The 16,817-nt window shown below is 35.0% G+C and overlaps 1 protein-coding gene across 3 annotated transcripts in view; it reads right to left on the minus strand.

Moving 5' to 3' along the window:
• The window catches only part of mgmt (O-6-methylguanine-DNA methyltransferase), an 86,639-nt gene that overhangs the window by 2,973 nt on the left and 66,849 nt on the right, over window positions 1-16,817 (minus strand). For 2 of the 3 annotated variants that reach the window (XM_088635072.1, XM_088635071.1), the window contains exons 5-6: window positions 8,117-8,179; window positions 3,878-4,017 (exon numbers count right to left, since the gene is read on the minus strand). In XM_088635072.1, the coding sequence (XP_088491198.1) occupies window positions 3,878-4,017; window positions 8,117-8,179 (203 nt within the window). The remainder of the gene's footprint in view (window positions 1-3,877; window positions 4,018-8,116; window positions 8,180-16,817) is intronic. The other variant, XM_088635074.1, reaches the window with a different exon arrangement.

The raw sequence follows: 16,817 nt of genomic DNA on the forward strand, positions 1-16,817 counted from the left end.
TGGAAAATTGGGGGATTGTTTTGTCAGGAAGGACCAGGATAGAAAAAATACATTCCTACAGATTTTTCTTCCTGTATTGAGAAGAGGAATTTCACTCAGCTCATGCTTGGTGCGTTTAGATTTAAAAGCTAAAATGGACAAATGCTTAAAGTTAGATGTGGAGTTAGTTTCCTAAAGTTTTTTTTTTTTGCTTTCAACACTACAAATAACAAAAAATATAAAAAATAATTGTATAGCAATTATAGAAAATGAAGCTGTAAGAATTTCTGAATATCCTTTGTACAAATGTCTTCTTATGCATACAACTCTTAAAAACTCAAATGCTCACTTAAACTTATAAGTATAGCATCAATTACATCCTTTTTAATAGCTTCACTCTGTATTAGTAACCTAAACATCTCAGTTGAAAATCCTAGATGCCAACGTATGGTGATTGGGTACCAATAAGTAGGAGGACTGAGCAATAAAGGTTATTTTAACCTAAAAGCTAATGATCGGGATAATAATTATCTTGACTCACAAAACGTTACAGTTGCTTTAAGTGTTTCTATTGTATAACATGTTATTTTATGCAGTTTGTTAAAAGAAAATCTCCTTTCTCCACTTCATAGTTTCTGAGCCACTGCTGTGCAACATGATGTTTTATACAATAAGAAATACACTTCACATATCTTATTTACTTTTGCTAAATTGACTTGGATTACAGGACCTTAACACCACTTGTGTACAAATTAGTTAAAAGCAATGTCTTTTCAATGTGTCTAGTACTGGAGACACAAAATGACAAGCTTTAGACTAATCTAGAACACGTTTAAGTTCCTTTTAGATTAACAGTTTGAAAAGATTTTCAAAAAAGGTCACACAATTAAAATTAATTGAATGATGTGCAAATAGCCTTTTTATCATTTGTCAAAAAGTACGTTCTAAGAAAATTAGAAGCTTATTGATGTATCTTATTAAATCACATTTGAAGGACCAATAATATTTTCAACACAATACTGTAATAATAACTGAATTTTCAAATGCTTAACATAAAAATGTTTTTTTTTTGAGTGGAAATGCAAAAAATAAACTAATAGAATAAACAATATTAAATTAGTGTCAACATAAGTAAATGTTTTTATTGTAAATGCTAACTCTGCTATTGCTAAAATAAAAATAATAATCTGAAAACAAAAGCAAACAAAATTATCAAAGACTAGCATATTCCATGAATTTTGACACTTTTCCAGCTGCCCAAGACAAAGATTGATATTTACCAAGAGATAAATATTTACCAGTTTTAATTTCAACATTAAAGGAGCACCAGATTTTCATCTTTCTCATTGCTTATGTATCCCCACAGAAAGTAGTTAAGGGAAAATGAGCACTTTTTCTTCCCGGCTTAACTATATACGATTCAATTTTTGTTATTAATAATCAAGAAGTTGGTGGTCTTACAGCTGCATTGAAACACACATGCTGTGAAATCTAATTCATCCAATACACAAATCCATCATTTACACAGCCCCTATTTCAAATGCTATAAAACTTCCAAAACCATAGATTTGTCTCCGACAAAAATAACATGAAGGAGCATTTCAATCGATAATGGAATCCCTCTGATTCGGGTACCAGCTGAATATTTTCTCAGACTTTGCATTTTGTTCTTCTGGGTAGGAGCCCACAAGGGAAAGAGGTTGTTTTCACTTGCGGCCTCATCAATACCTAAATCCTGGTGAACAAGTGACACTGAGAAGCTGTAATCAATAGCTCCCTGTGCGTTTTTTCTTCTGGTCAAATGGTTCAGCACTACTGACAGGCCTGACACTTAGAACATGATGCTAAATCTTTATCAACAGCCATCTAGATGACTGGCAAAACAAGATGCAGGCGGTCATTAATGCTCACGGCAATCTGTGAATAAACTAACTCCCTGATAACACGTTTGTTTAAAAAAAGGTGGAGGGAAACCCTCTGTACAATGTATTGATTGTCTTTGAACTGCATTTAGCAAATCCTGTCTGTGGACAGTCAGAGCAGTGTTTAACTGTGGTGTCAAGATTTCTAAGTGTTTTAGGTTTGATGCAATGAAAAACTGACCATCCCAGTCCACAGACAGACTGCTTTCACAACTTCGCATAAACTGTAAAAAACTTCTGTGTGTGTTACTTGAGAAAGTAGCAAAGTCTGAGGGCCTCAGAAATGTGTGCAAAGGGCAAATTCAAGTTTTAAATGTCATATTCCCTGACCCAAGTTATAATAAACATGCTTCTCTTTCTGCAAAATATTGTATTTCTTTCTTATATGTGCATTTTTGCAAAACTCTGACCTTTACAAAGTTTAATAGAGTAAATGACAACACATACATTGAATTACAGGAATCTCACATTTTTAATTAATTTTAAGGACATTCTATAGTAATCTTGCTGAATCAAGTGAGTGAGTGATTTAAGATGATATCCATTTTCAAATCCCAGTTTCAGTAAAGGAAACCTGTAAGATATTGTTTCCAGATGTGTGCATGTGTGTATATTTACATCCTGCTAATTATTCTTTAACTAAGCCAAGTATTTAATATAATTTAAAATAATTCTTAAAACACAAGGCTTATCTAATGCAGAATTCATGCATTCACATATACTACTGTATAATGTATATAGATAATATATATATACTATATATACTTACACACTAACATACTGTAAGCTTCTACCTCTGATTCCAGATGGATATTATACATTTAAATATACAGGGCATTGTCCTTACTGTTGTTAACAGACTGCTAGTGACATCTCACTTAAGTCTCAGAACAGCCATTTAAGATGACCTTGAACTAATCAGCCCAGCATTCGGCAATTCCCATGAGGCTTTACGGTTGCTTTATGGTCCTCCTGTACTATTCTAATGAGCTTGTTAATTGAACTCCATGGGTGCCCTTTGAGGACCACAGTCCACACAATCAATCTGAAATACAGAAAACTATTTGAAGTTTCTTTCCTTTTTTTCCTGAAAAAGGTGAGTTGCCCCAACAGTGTCCTTGGTATAATTTGCAGAAGCGACTCTGCATCTCTCAGCTGCTGCCGGCACCTCTTCATACCTTCTCATAAAGTTGAAGGTCATTGTATGAATTATGTGAGCTGAGCGAACTACAAAAAAACTTGCAGGATACGTATCACAGGAATATCGCACCACCCCTGACTTCATCGCTGTGGCAGGAAAACCGGATCATGTACAGTTGCTTCTATTTAGTTGAATACAAAATGTAAAGCCTTCTTCAAGTTCCTTCGTTGACACACTATACATTTTTAAACCATGTCCCAAGGAAAGATTAAAATGCTAAAAACAACAGCAACAATCTGCTTGTTGCAAAAATCTGCTTTCAGTTTTAGCAGCTCAGGGACCAAAGTTTTACAGCAATAAGAGGAAAAAAAATCATATTCTTGTTCTCTAACATTGGAATCCTAGAATTTTCATTGCTTCATCAATAAGTAAAGATTGAATTTTATTGCTTGTGATTTTGAATATTCAAAGTCCTCCTTTATTATCACTTTGCATAGACTGCACACCATGCCACACAAGTGGCAAGAGTGTAAATGCTAGCTCTTAACCTTAAGGTAGTGATTTACTTGTAATTATTTTCATGCAGGATACAGAAGCAGAACTTAAACATATAATTAAAAAAAACAGCCATGTTTTTTAAAATCAGTGATACTGAAAGACATTAAAGTACCACAAACATTGGAACTTACAGCAAAAGTTGAGTTTTTAATGCCTCTGTAAATATAATACCAATAAATACAAAATACCACAAGAGTATATATTTCATCCTGTATAATACTAAAATGTGACATATCACTCAGAGAATGAATGTTTTTTCCAGCTGCCTTCTACTTACTGGGTTCCTCCTCATTGCCCCTCCCACTGCTCGCACTGCTTTGGAATTGCCTGCCATTTCTGCTAAGTGCTTGTAAGACACTGTTTCTCCAAATTTCACATCCCTCAGCAGGGTCTGTAACACTCGGCTGGTGAATGTAGCTGCAAAAGTGAACAGAAAGAGAAGTTCAAATGCAATACAGCAACACCCCACTGTTCAATACACAGCCTGACCACTTTGATCTTAATGGGTAAGAATACCAAGGCTTCAATACGTCACTCACCTAGTGGTTCATTAAATGTACACTGAATTTAAACAAATCACTTAAAAATTCAAAGCGAATGATTGCCAAAGTGGAAGGGTCTCATTTGAGCGGCACAGCACTTTTTTCTTTCTTTAAAAAGATCCTTTCCTGTGTATTAATAGAAAAGGTGAACGAATTCCTGAAAGACAACCACATCAGGCTTTGAGTAGCTAAGATTCTCATTTTCTCATACAAAATGTGTTCAGTTTAGAAAAGTACTTTAAGTATATGTGTCTCAACTAATTAAAAATTAAAATCAAACACTTCATACAGGGTGCACTATTAACACAAGTTGATGAATGTAGGTCATAATACAAAAAAAACTTATTAATTAAATAATAAGAGCAACTCCACTGCTATTAGGCCTAGTGGAATCAGTTTGGAGGAAGTGAGGTGAGCAACCTTTTGCAGTTTGAAGATCTGTTCATGCTTGTGGTGTTTATACAGATAAATGAAGTTGTTACTTGGAAAAAGCAGGTTAAATAAAACCTGAACTGCATTATTGGCTGCACAGAAAGGTAATCACTTGATTGAAAAGTCTGATAAGTCTTTAATATTATGACATAAACCATATTACAAAGCAGCATAATCCAGGTTATATTAGAATAGGGTCATCACAGAAATTAACTTTTTGTTCATTAATTTATATGGATTAGTAGAGGGCAAAAAGACAGCAAATCTGTTCTAGTTTTTATAAAATCATTTAAAACTGTACACCAATTGTGGCAGTTGGGTGACTTTGGGGTTAATCAGACTGATTTGTCCTTTTAATTGCTTTCTATTCAGAGTAAATTCATTAGATAATGTTCTCTTCAAAATTCATGAATCAATTTAACTGAAGAAACCACATTAACAGCTTTGGGTTCATTAGCGCATACCGTTGTGTTACCAGCCGACCGCTAGGAGGGTTTCTTTAGGCAAACAGATTTTGTTTACCATGATTACTTAAAAGGGGATTTATTCAAAATCCAATTTTTTTATTATTAATATATTTTCCCCCAATCTTAAGAGAAGTGGATTAGTGTTGAATTCTGACACTGAGGGGTTTTTGGAAAGATGCCCTGGTGCCACAGTGGGTACGGCTGCAATGAAGTGAGCCCTTGGTGCCAGGGACTGACTCCAGATTCCTTTTTGGTTTTCAGACCAGCTAGGGGTAGGCGGTCTTGGAACTCTACCAAACCTGTAGGAATAAAATGAGCAGACTGTACAAACATAACTGGAGAACAGTACAGTTCTCTAAGACACTGGAGAGGCTCCAAAAACATCGCTTGTGAGTGAGGCAATATTGTTATAGGTCAAGTGATATCCAATGACAGTTTACCTTTCTACTGTGAGACTTAATGTGTTCTATTAGAATTATAGACATAGAAACCAATGAAAAGTATTTTTTAAAGAAAAGTTGGACAAAGCAATTCCTATGAGTGTGTCGTGTTTCGCCATTTTGTTATAAGGTTTTATATATTTGTACCATGAATAAATCATCGATCACAGAAATGGCTAATGTCAATAGATGTATTAGAAAAGGATACAGTAAACTAGAGTGTTTCTGTATTAATGTATATCCTTTCACTGATAAGATGAACAAGCAAGCAGGCAATGGCATACGTATCTCAGTGTATCATGAAGAGATAGAAAGGCTGAAAATGAATTTATTTAGTCTGTATGTCGATCAATGTGTCCCTTCACATAAAAATCCCAAAATTGTAAATTTAACTACAATACTTACAAAGTTGTTTAAGGCCAAGCAAGGCATTAGCTATGTGACATGATTTTGTTTATGTATAACTTATCTGCTGCTTGATGTTTTGTTATACTTTTGGACTGCATTGACGGGATATACTTGAACCCTGACGTGTGGCATTTTCATTCCTACCCTTTTGTCAGAACCATATATTTAAGGGTCACAAGGCACAACACAGCAACATTTAAAAACTCATCTTTAACACTGCTGTAAAGTCAGTCTCTGTAAAATCCTTCTCAGACTTTCATCAGCAAGACACAGTATTCCAGCTCCCTGAGAAATACCTCTTAGGACCTTTCAAGGCTTATATTGTAGAATTAGTCCCAATTTGCAACTGTTAGTACACCAGAATCTGGTCAATGACTTTTTTCCAATTCATTCAACTACCAACCATTTACTGCTTTAAATTAAAAGAATCTGATCACTCCAGTCTGATCATGACTTGTAACAGAGGTTAAAAGGGCAGATTCTCCCAGTAATTAATTGCTTACCTGATTTGTACTGCTTCACAAACTCAGACTGTCTACTGCATGAAGCAGACTGCTGAAATGTCTAAATTAGATAAGCCAAGATGGGTTCAATGCATATCAAATTGTAATAAAAAACACATAATTAAAATAATCAGATGTTGCCTTTCTTTCATTTCAAAATATTTTAAGTTCTCTATAAAATATTTTTTACCTGGATTTGTAAATACAGACAGAAAAGCTCATGTTAGAGAGATGAAGAAACAGGATAAAGCTCATAAGTTTTATTTTTCATATAAAATATAATCTGCAGTAACACTGAATTCTTTAACAGTCTCCAAGTTCTGTCTGAGAGCGTAAATGCCTTTTAATTGGCTATAATTTAAGTAATATAGTGAGCTTTAGCTCTTGAAAGACCAAAGCTCCTTTGCTAAATATATTAACAGCCATTAAAATTTCATCACTGTGCTCCCAGCTTTCTAAATAAACACAGTCAATGAGAGCAAATGGTGGCGACAAGCAGTCTATATGAAAGCATTATTATTGAGTCCTATTGGCCTTCCTAAGATTCAAAAACGCAGAAGAGAAACTGTGTCAGCTTTATTAGCAAACATGTCACGCTGCTGCCTTGCTTCTAAAAATATATTCCTCTCCCTAAACTAGGCCCATGCCCCACAGTCACTCTGAACTACATGTAGAGGAGTCATATAATCAAGGTAATTTGCCTTAACGTCAGGGAATATTTACAAAATCTAAAGGGGATATATTTGATTGATATCCACCCATGTGACTTATTAGGCTTTGTCTAAAAAAAGCCCCAAGGTACTGTTAAATAATTTTTCATTGATAATCATGCTGTCACTGCTATCAGCCAACTTTTTGAAGACCAACCTGAGTGAGAGGAGCTAAGCCCCTTAATTTCTTAATAAATTATTCTTTACCATAGGACGAGGATTATGCCATGTAGAAGGCACATCATTACTGACAGAGCTGTCAGAAGGACAGGTGAAAGGAAAACTGGCAAGCTTTAATTTCTCTGCTGAGAAATAAGGGGCTCTTTGGGGATTAATCTCAGTATCAACACTGAGCCTTTGCCTTAGGGCAGCCGAAGAATTCAGAAGAAATTGTGACTGAATTTTTGAGTGACGGAATCTAGCTCAAATTGCGCAGCTGACTTTGGTTTTTCACCTATTCAAATGAGGATGCCGCAGCTCAGGTAAAAAGTAGCAGTAGGTGCTATTTAGATGACTCCTTAGCCTATTAATCATCACCAACACATGATAAATGTAAAGGAAGAGCGAGAGACAGCTTGAGGTGCATTTACAGCACAGTGTTGAACCAACTGGATACAAGCATTTCCTGCTTTTAGCAAAAGCATGACTTTGTTCATTAACAAACCGGTTCCATTGTTGGAAACTTGATTAAAATACATTCAGTGACATCCTGCTTTGTTTCATGGAACATGTGGCATTTATGAGTCAATTGTAAGTGTAAACAACTCACATATGCAGTATATGTACATGTATTTATGTGAACATTTATTTTATGCTTATTTTCTGAAGTTATGCATGGAAGAGGGCTCAGCAGTGAAAAAAGGTAGCACTGCAGTAGATAAAGTACACTCACAGGATGACCTGCCAGAGGGCATGGGGACCAACTAACTAGTGTGTTTTTTGGTCTTGCCCTTTAAATAGAGGTAAATGTCTGTAATGTTAAGGAGTCAATTATATATAAAACTGAAAACTTACGAGCATGCAGGTTCCCCTCTGGCCCCAAGCTCCAAATCCCAGATCGCTTTATTCTGCAGTGTACTGGGATACAGAGAAAGAGTGTTTTGTCTTGTGATTAATATTAATATACATGAGTACATGAATTTAAACGGGGGAAACTTTATGTGTTTAGGCACAGCAGATGTAATATAAAATGGCATGCAGAGACATATTGACAGCTCTGTGGTGCTGGTACCTGGGTGACAGTTCATAGTGACTTCAGACAATATCTGTTAATGTTCAACAGAAGCACAGACATACTGTACTTACGTATTCTCATACATGTTAGACAACCTGATGTTGACAAACAGAAAATATAAATATGAATTTGGCACATATTTACTTATCTAAAAAAAAACTAATTTTAACCTCAAAATCTCAAAATGCTTATTCACATATGCAAACTTCATGCATTTATGACTGACTTTTACTTTTATGAATTAGTGTATTTTTAAAGCTGTATGTAAAAATGAGGACAGCACGGTGGTGCAGTGGTTAACATTACTGCCTCACAGGGTTGAGGGCCAGGTTCAAGTCCGGCCCTGGAGTGCTATCTGTGTGGGGTCTGCATGATCTCTCTGGGTGTGCGTGGCTTTCCTCTGTGTGCTCAGGTTTCCAACACAGTCCAACAACATACTGGTTAATTGGCTGCTGGGAAAATCAGTCCAGGTGTGAGTCTGTGTGTGTCTGTGTCTCTGCCCTGTGGTGGACTGGTGTTCTGTCCAGAATGTGCTCTGCCTTATGGTCGTTGCTTGCCGCGACAGACTTAGGCTCCCCCACGACCCTGTACTGGGAGAAACGGTTAGAAGATGGATGTCGGAGTTAAGAAAAAATATCTGAAAAACATGTAACTACTAATACTGATGTAAAATCTAGTTGGGGTGGTCTGCTGTGGCAGAAATTGTTCCTTAATGTCAGATAATTCCTCCATAATCAGTCTGCTGCTGAAGTTTCTATAACTGTGCAACTCAGCACAATAACAATGACAACAGAAGGTTCATGTAACACCTCACCTCACTTCTGAAGGCATTTACAGGAAATTCACTTTGAGCTGAACTTGTAGATGTGCTCTGCAGTTTCCCATGCAGCTGTTTTTGATTAATGTGCTTTTAAAATATTTTGTGAAATTCAAAATGATTTATAGAATATTTTTTTTACTGATCTGAAAAAGTTATGTACAAGCACTCCCAGTACTCTTTCTTCTAATACACTGGATACTTTGATGACACATGCAAGGCATCATAACTCATGCTGTAGCAGATTCTGCAGAAAGCAGGTCACCTATCTCTCATATCCTCACAAAATAAACACAGATATTGTACATGACTTAACAAAGTACCACTGAAAAGCACAGAATGTTAATAGAGGTTTAACATCAATCCATCCATTTCCTATGACCGCTTTAATTGGATAGAGCTGTGATGTGCCAGACATAAACCAGTTGACCCAGGATGTATACAGGAGGCACAAGATGACTCCTGTCAGTGCATTGCAGACACACATACACATGTATATGTGGGTCAGTACAGAGCTGCCAATTAACCTGTACCATGCGAGTAAAGAAAACTCACAGACACAGGAAAACATGCATACCGTACACAGAAAGTTCCCCGGTTCAGAATCACATCCAAGATCCAAGAACTGTGAGGCAGAGATGTTAAGCATCACATCACCATGCTGTCCAGTTTTAACAATAAGACAGGAAAAAAGTCCAAAACTTTAAAATCAGATACTGTACAGAATCCATTCATAAGCGTCCAGTGTTTATATTACTAACAAGAAACAATTACAAAAAAAAAATCCAAATACACTTTTAAGTTAATTTTACCTAACTTACCTATAGACCAATTAGAACATGACTTACAAATGTATTTTAGCCCTGCAAAAGTATATAATGAGCCTTTTGTCTCAAAATCAAATCAAAGGCATTGACAAAAGTGAAACACAAACCAGAAAACACAAGTGGAAACTGGGCGAAGTACATTCAAAACTAAGAAAACTACACACAAAGGGTTTTTTACACAAAGGGTTGTGACAATATGAAACAAGTTGCCATGTTCCTGGCTTTGTTAAAAAAAAATAGATGGAATACTTAGCTACTAGCAACCAAAATAGATAGGCCTCTCATCAGTAATGTTTATTATGCTCTTATGGTAAGTCCTGGTGCAAACTCCCAGCTTGAGTTTCTGTTTTACAAATCACCATGCTGCACCTATCTAGCTTCTCTTTCTAGGCCTGATGTGGCTGGAAATCACCATATACTCATTCACCTCTCTAGGAAGAAAATGATTTCTCTCAGCAGGTTTAGAAAACGGCTTTCATTAAGGTCACATTAGGTGACAAAACCAGCAGTAATCTTCCATAGTTAATGAAAGGTTTAAAACACTGTGTGAAGGGTCAAGACCCTGTTTTGCTGACAACCACCAGTGTCAATTGTTTAAATATGGGTTGAAGGGACCCTCTGAAATCTTAGCTGTGCATGTACCTTAGACATGCCATAAAGATGTTTCAGGTCATTAAATTCCATCAGGAAGCAGATTAAGCTGGTATTGGTGACTTGGGAACAGGGGAGGCTGGACTGAATATAGAGAAAGGTGTCTCTATCGATTACCTAAAACCAATCACATGCTTTTATGTTTACCATTTTAGCAAATATTTACAGATAAGTGTGAATTGTGTGTTGGCTGATTGCTGCTCAGAAGACTGTGAAATTGTGCAGTTTTTTTGGATGAAAACTTTAAAAGTCCTGTGGCTTCTCACTGAAGCCAGCAGGGTCTATTTCAAATTGAGTACATAAGACCTAGGTCTAGATAATGAAAACTTTGTGATATGTTAAGGTTACCAATTATTTGGCATGGCTATTAGAAACTGAATACCACTTTATATTTCTGAAGAACCTTTTAAGAACTTAAGTAATATGTAAATATTTTCAAACTATAAACAACTTCACTGGTTTATGAGTTGTAGGATTTATTTGCAAAGCTGGTGAAAGCCCTTCAGTAAATTCTTATTGTAGCTTCAGTATTGCAAAGAGTGTTTTTAACTAAAGATTATTTATAGATGTTGAATATAACACATACAGCATATAATACTATTTTGTATTGAACTACCATTTTATTTTGTATAAAAAGAAAAAACATCTTTATAAATAAGATAATTATCACAGATGTTTACTGTCTACTTCTGTGCACAGAAAACAGATTTGGATAATATTATAATAATCCAACTCCATATAATTATTTTCATCTGGAAACATCCCTTGCAAGTTGCAAAGAAACATTACACTGTTTTTCTTGACAGATGCACCCAAAAGGTTCACTGACTTTCTTTGATACACATACAAGAATTTCTCTTAAATTATGGCCCAAGCCTTTGTGCCACAAATAAAATAAAAATGTTACTACAGGTGTCTAAAGTGTCAAACAATGCAACCTTAAGAAGCTTTCACATTAGAATCCAGAAAGTAGCTGGGTATGAAATTCCAAACATACCTTACAAAATTGGGAATAAAAGTTTTTTTTGGTGCTTAAGATGCTTAAGTTATACATTTCCTTTCACTGATCTCTCTTCCTTATCTCATTTACTGAAGGGCAATGTTGCAGTCTGGCACACTGCCACAGATGAAAGAACATCTATTTCTTTAACTTTAGGGATCCATGCATAGGAAAACCAACAAAGTCTGGCTGTTCATCTGATTACAAGATACTGTGGAAACTTTCATTTTCCTGATTCCTCTTAACATCATAGAAAAAAATCCAGTGTCTTATCCAGTGCTTTTCTGAGAAGGTGATTAAAACGCGTAAAGGAATGGTATCATTGGAGCTCTCAGAGAGCCCTTCCTTCTGCTCACTGAGAAAAGATATCCTCATCCTTTTCTTGAGGATGCATAATTAATGAAAATGAGAGTATGCATAATTCTGGAAACCTTGCTTCCCTTGTTCAAACGCAAGGATAAAAATATTCTCCCCCCCAGCCTCCTAAGCTCACATAAATACTATGATGAAGGGTGCAGAAGACATATGGTGAAATGTGTTACCAGAAGAAGCTTCTTTTCAGTGTTATTGGAGTATGTCTAAGTGTTGGAATTTCTGATCATTCCACCTTTTTAAGAATGTGCTCTACATTATTTATTTTTTTATCATATGAAAGCAAAATTCCATTCATTTTAAATTATGTGTATTCCACCCCTTTTAAGCTCAAAATTCAAATTGATTCTTGTATGAAGGGAAACTGTTCAAAGCTGACTAGATGCTTAAAAAGATGAAGAAATGTGAAAGGAAAGTAAAAACAAAACAACCTGTATGGTTTAAGGACACACAGAAGTCACTGTATTAATTGATACACTTGCGTGACATCAATTAAGTGATCACAAAACAAAACCTAATGAAGAAGGTGAACAGTACTTAATGCTTAAATAACAGTTTGTGGTTTTACAGCAAACATCAAACAGAGGTAATGAACTTTTCTTTAAACAAGGTTTAATTGCTTTACTAGCCACAAAATGTTTACTTTCCTAACAACTTAGGGCAACACAGAAGAATAGGAACAAAGAAACACCATTAGGTCAACATTTGACTACAGTAGCTGACATATGGAAAGTTTCAGCCATAAACACAGTATAGTATATACAAACAGTATATTACGAGACTGCTCTGTATGCTTAAATACAGTACTACAATAAGTAGTTTTATTAACTTCTTTAATTTACTATTACTGTAGTCACTAACCAGTGTGTAAGGAAAATATACAAAGAAAATAGAAACGTCTTAATATGTCGTATCTTTAAAAGCAAAAAAAAGGATAAACCAGTAAAACACTCTTAAATATCCAATTAACTTGGGGCCTGATATGCTTTTGTTTCATTTATCTGGGCAACAGACTTATTTGAAACCTGAATGTGCTAATTTAATAATAATGTACTGTAACAAAAAAGAAGTTACAGTATCTCTATGATGCATAATTTGTCCATTTTCACTGTTGAGATATTGGTGACTGGCTGTCAACACATAATTGGCATTGAGCATTTGCTGGGGAAAGAGCAGTGTCTTAGAAGTGAAAAAAATATTATGACTCTCGACGGAAGTGACAGTGACTCTGATTCCATGTTTAACGAAATAATGAGAACATGTTACTGAGGAAAGTGTAAGTGTTTTAGAGACTGTCATCTGGCAGTGATTAAATTGAAAATGTGTGTTCTTCATATAGTGGATTTGATAGCCTTTTTTAACTTGTGTTACAGAGCAAAACAGAAGATATGAATGAAATAATGTTTTTTTTTGCAGAAATAAAGTGTGCATGTAGTTTATTGTAAACATTTACAGAATTCATAGTTCTTTGAAGGCTGCTTTGGTTAGATCTAAAAAATTAAGCAAGGCTGGGTCTAGTCAGGATCTGGATGGGAGATCCTGAAGCAAATCAGTTTGCTATTGACTGTTGTGTTTGTACACCAAATAGGTGGCACAATTCACACTGGACTGCAAATTCTAAACCAGTGACACAGCAGGACGTCAAGGGACTGTCTTTCTAATAAGATCTTAAACCAGGGCCCTGACTATATGTAGTCATTAAAGATCCCCTGGGACTACTAAAAGTGAACTGTAACTAAGTACAAAATTATACTTTACCACTATGGATTATGTGTTGAGGTTTTTGCCCAGCGATGTTCATGCAAATAATCAAATAGTTCTATCTCTCAGTTCACAAAACACTGCAATACAAGAGAACAGCAGTAATTATTTTGATTGTAATTTAAACATATTTAAATCAGAAAGAGGGCTTAAAGTACATAAACTATTACATGACTAGGCAAAATAAACAAATCAGGTGTAGTAAATTATATTTTTAAAATGTTGTTTGATCCCAATAAACAAAAGTATTTCAAATAGTAAATACAGAACTCATTGCACATTAAAATACAGATCTACAAATTAATTTGTGTTTATTGTTATTATTAGTTTTCCAAGCTTGATAATGATATTGCTGTTTTCCAATTCCACACATGTACTGCAACTATGCTATTATTACTTGATGTTTCTTTATTCTCCATGTGCAAAGTTCAATAGGTACCAGCATCTTTCATAACAGATTGGAGAGGTTACTTCATGACATACATGGTACTGCATGTACATCAAGTTCATTATTGCCTCCCCTTGATTTTGCATACTAACTGTGAAACCTTGTCAATCAAAATCTAGAGAGACAGCCTTTAAGCTTTCCATAAACAAGTGAAAATCTAGGCAGAAAAACTGATGACAGTTGGAAAAAAAGGTACTATTGATTTTTTTTAATTCAATGATTCCTATTGAAATAACTGTAAATTGTGCAATATTTTCTGTGCTCGAAAAAAAAAAAATCTGTTCACCCGTGTATTAGGACAATTAGAAGCTTAAAGCAAACTACTAAAATATAAAAGGCACACTTATTCTTGTACTAGTCCATTCTGTAACACTAGAAAGTACATCAAAAAGTGTTAATGGTTTCAATATTTAGCTGCTGCAGGGAAGCGCTCTATAAAGACGACAGAAAAAACCCAGCTAATGGCTGTGTCTCGCCATTAAAATGAAAAGCTTAATGCATCTTATAATCAGAGCACAATTTGCAAATCATTAAGAGAAATGTAAGATTCCATTAAAATACAAATCAAGAATCCCTCACCGGACTAATAATCTTTTTGATAATATTTTGCATTTTACTACGTCTGTTCCCCATATACAGCCACCGCAAATGATCAGTTCTTCAACCTGCTATTTACAACAGCCCACCACTTTAACGAGAGAGGGAGAGGAGTATAATCTTCTATTCAGAGCAGGTACTAATGAAGAATTCCATATATTCTGAAATTTAATTAAAACCCCAAAGATTTCAAATTAGATGCAATTTGAACTGCCTGGGGCAGAAATACATGCACTTGCGTGGCAAGGGTATCACACTGAAAGTTGATATCGTAATTGGTCTTGATGTATTTTTGTGTTGCCAGGCTGAAGCACAGAGCTCATAACCATATAAAAATTCTCTGTAGATTACCTGCTCATTGAAAATGCCATCACTCAGGTAGTTCTCTACTAAATTACCATGCTACTAAAATGCACAAAGTGATTCGAAGAGAAGCCTGGCACAGCTGGCCGACGCTGCCAATGAGTTATGCATGCGTTGCTGCTGCCTTTTTTCTTCGTAAAATATGCTCAGTTGAATATTAAAATATAATTGGCATTCAACCTAAGTAGCTTAAACCATTTTGTTATTTTCTTTTAAAATGATTTGGCTCCTCCACAGTTATTATTTTCAAAGAAGCAATTCATAGTCTAATGACACTAAGGTAATCAAAAAGATTTTTATTCTCAGATACGCATCTTGGAAGTGAAAGGATACTTTTATACATTGCCTTCTTGATTTTTTTTGTTTAAAAAATCCTTTGAGCATCTATTCTTTCCAGCATGCTCTAAGTCTGAATTATCCTGTGAAAATAGTGAGGGACATCTCAGTTTGTGAAATGCCATTTTCCCCCTCTTCATATATTTTTAACTAGTAGAGCATAAATATTTTCAGAAGCCTGCATAAAACATTTCATTTTAAGGAATGAGTTGTGTACGGCCAAAACCATTTAATATCAGTTCAATCAGGAAAATCATATCCTTTATATTTTATTTTCATTTTAATCTAAAAAACACATACTGTATACCTTATCATGTCCATCCTGGAAAAGCCTCGAATTTTCTAAATGCTTCGAAAGTGTGTGACTCACACAAAAATCTTGAGACATTCTGAATGTCTATTTATTGAATAAAATGAAATGCGTTAGATGTCAAAGGCAGTTCAATAATTATTAGGTGTGACCTCCACTTCAGTACAATCACAGAAGGGCAGAAGCTTGTAAAAAGACTTTAAAAGCATTTAACAAAGTAGTATCGCTCTGCCTATCAGAGACATTCTCACTTGAAATTGTAAAATATGTACCTGCCAATCACTTAAATTTAAATTTCCTGTTGACAGGGATGAGATGCTGGAAGATGGAAATATGATAACTTGTCATCTCATCATAGAAACACCATGTCCAGCAGCGTGAGAAACCAATAATTTAGCAAAACCACCCAGTTTCAAAATAACTTTTAATATGGGGAAAAAATGTTAAATATAGATGTCTGCTGATGTTTCAGGAGTGACAGTGCCATCTGTCTTTTTGATGGAAATGGATGACTAAAAAATGTGTTTCTGATATACTACTTACTTTTAATACACATCTTAATAAACTTATGAATACTAATTGACTGGATTATATCAGCTACACCCCTACAACACAAAAACATTCAATATGGCTGGGACAGTTTTAAAATGAACTAAATAACTGAGGCACTGATTTCATTTTAAGCAAAATGGCAAACTGGTATCTTTTGTTTGATATTCAAATATCACTGTAAATTTCATGTAAGCATTATTAATTGAGGTTAGAATTATAATTAATAATAGTTAGGTTTCTGCAATTTCCCTCACGGGATCAATAAAGTATCTATCTAGAAAAGTAAAAAATGACACATTAACACCATAAATAGAATACTTCATCAGCAAAGCAAATGTTTCTAAATATAAATCTAATTACAGTATGTCTGCAGTGCAGTTTATCTTCAATCATCTAATTCAGAAAGACACCTCAAAGAACATGTGCTGTACGGTATTTAAAGGACTT

This window comes from Lepisosteus platostomus, chromosome 6 (assembly GCF_059453375.1).
Source record: "Lepisosteus platostomus isolate fLepPlt1 chromosome 6, fLepPlt1.hap1, whole genome shotgun sequence".
In the NCBI taxonomy this organism is placed as follows: Eukaryota; Metazoa; Chordata; class Actinopteri; order Semionotiformes; family Lepisosteidae; genus Lepisosteus; species Lepisosteus platostomus.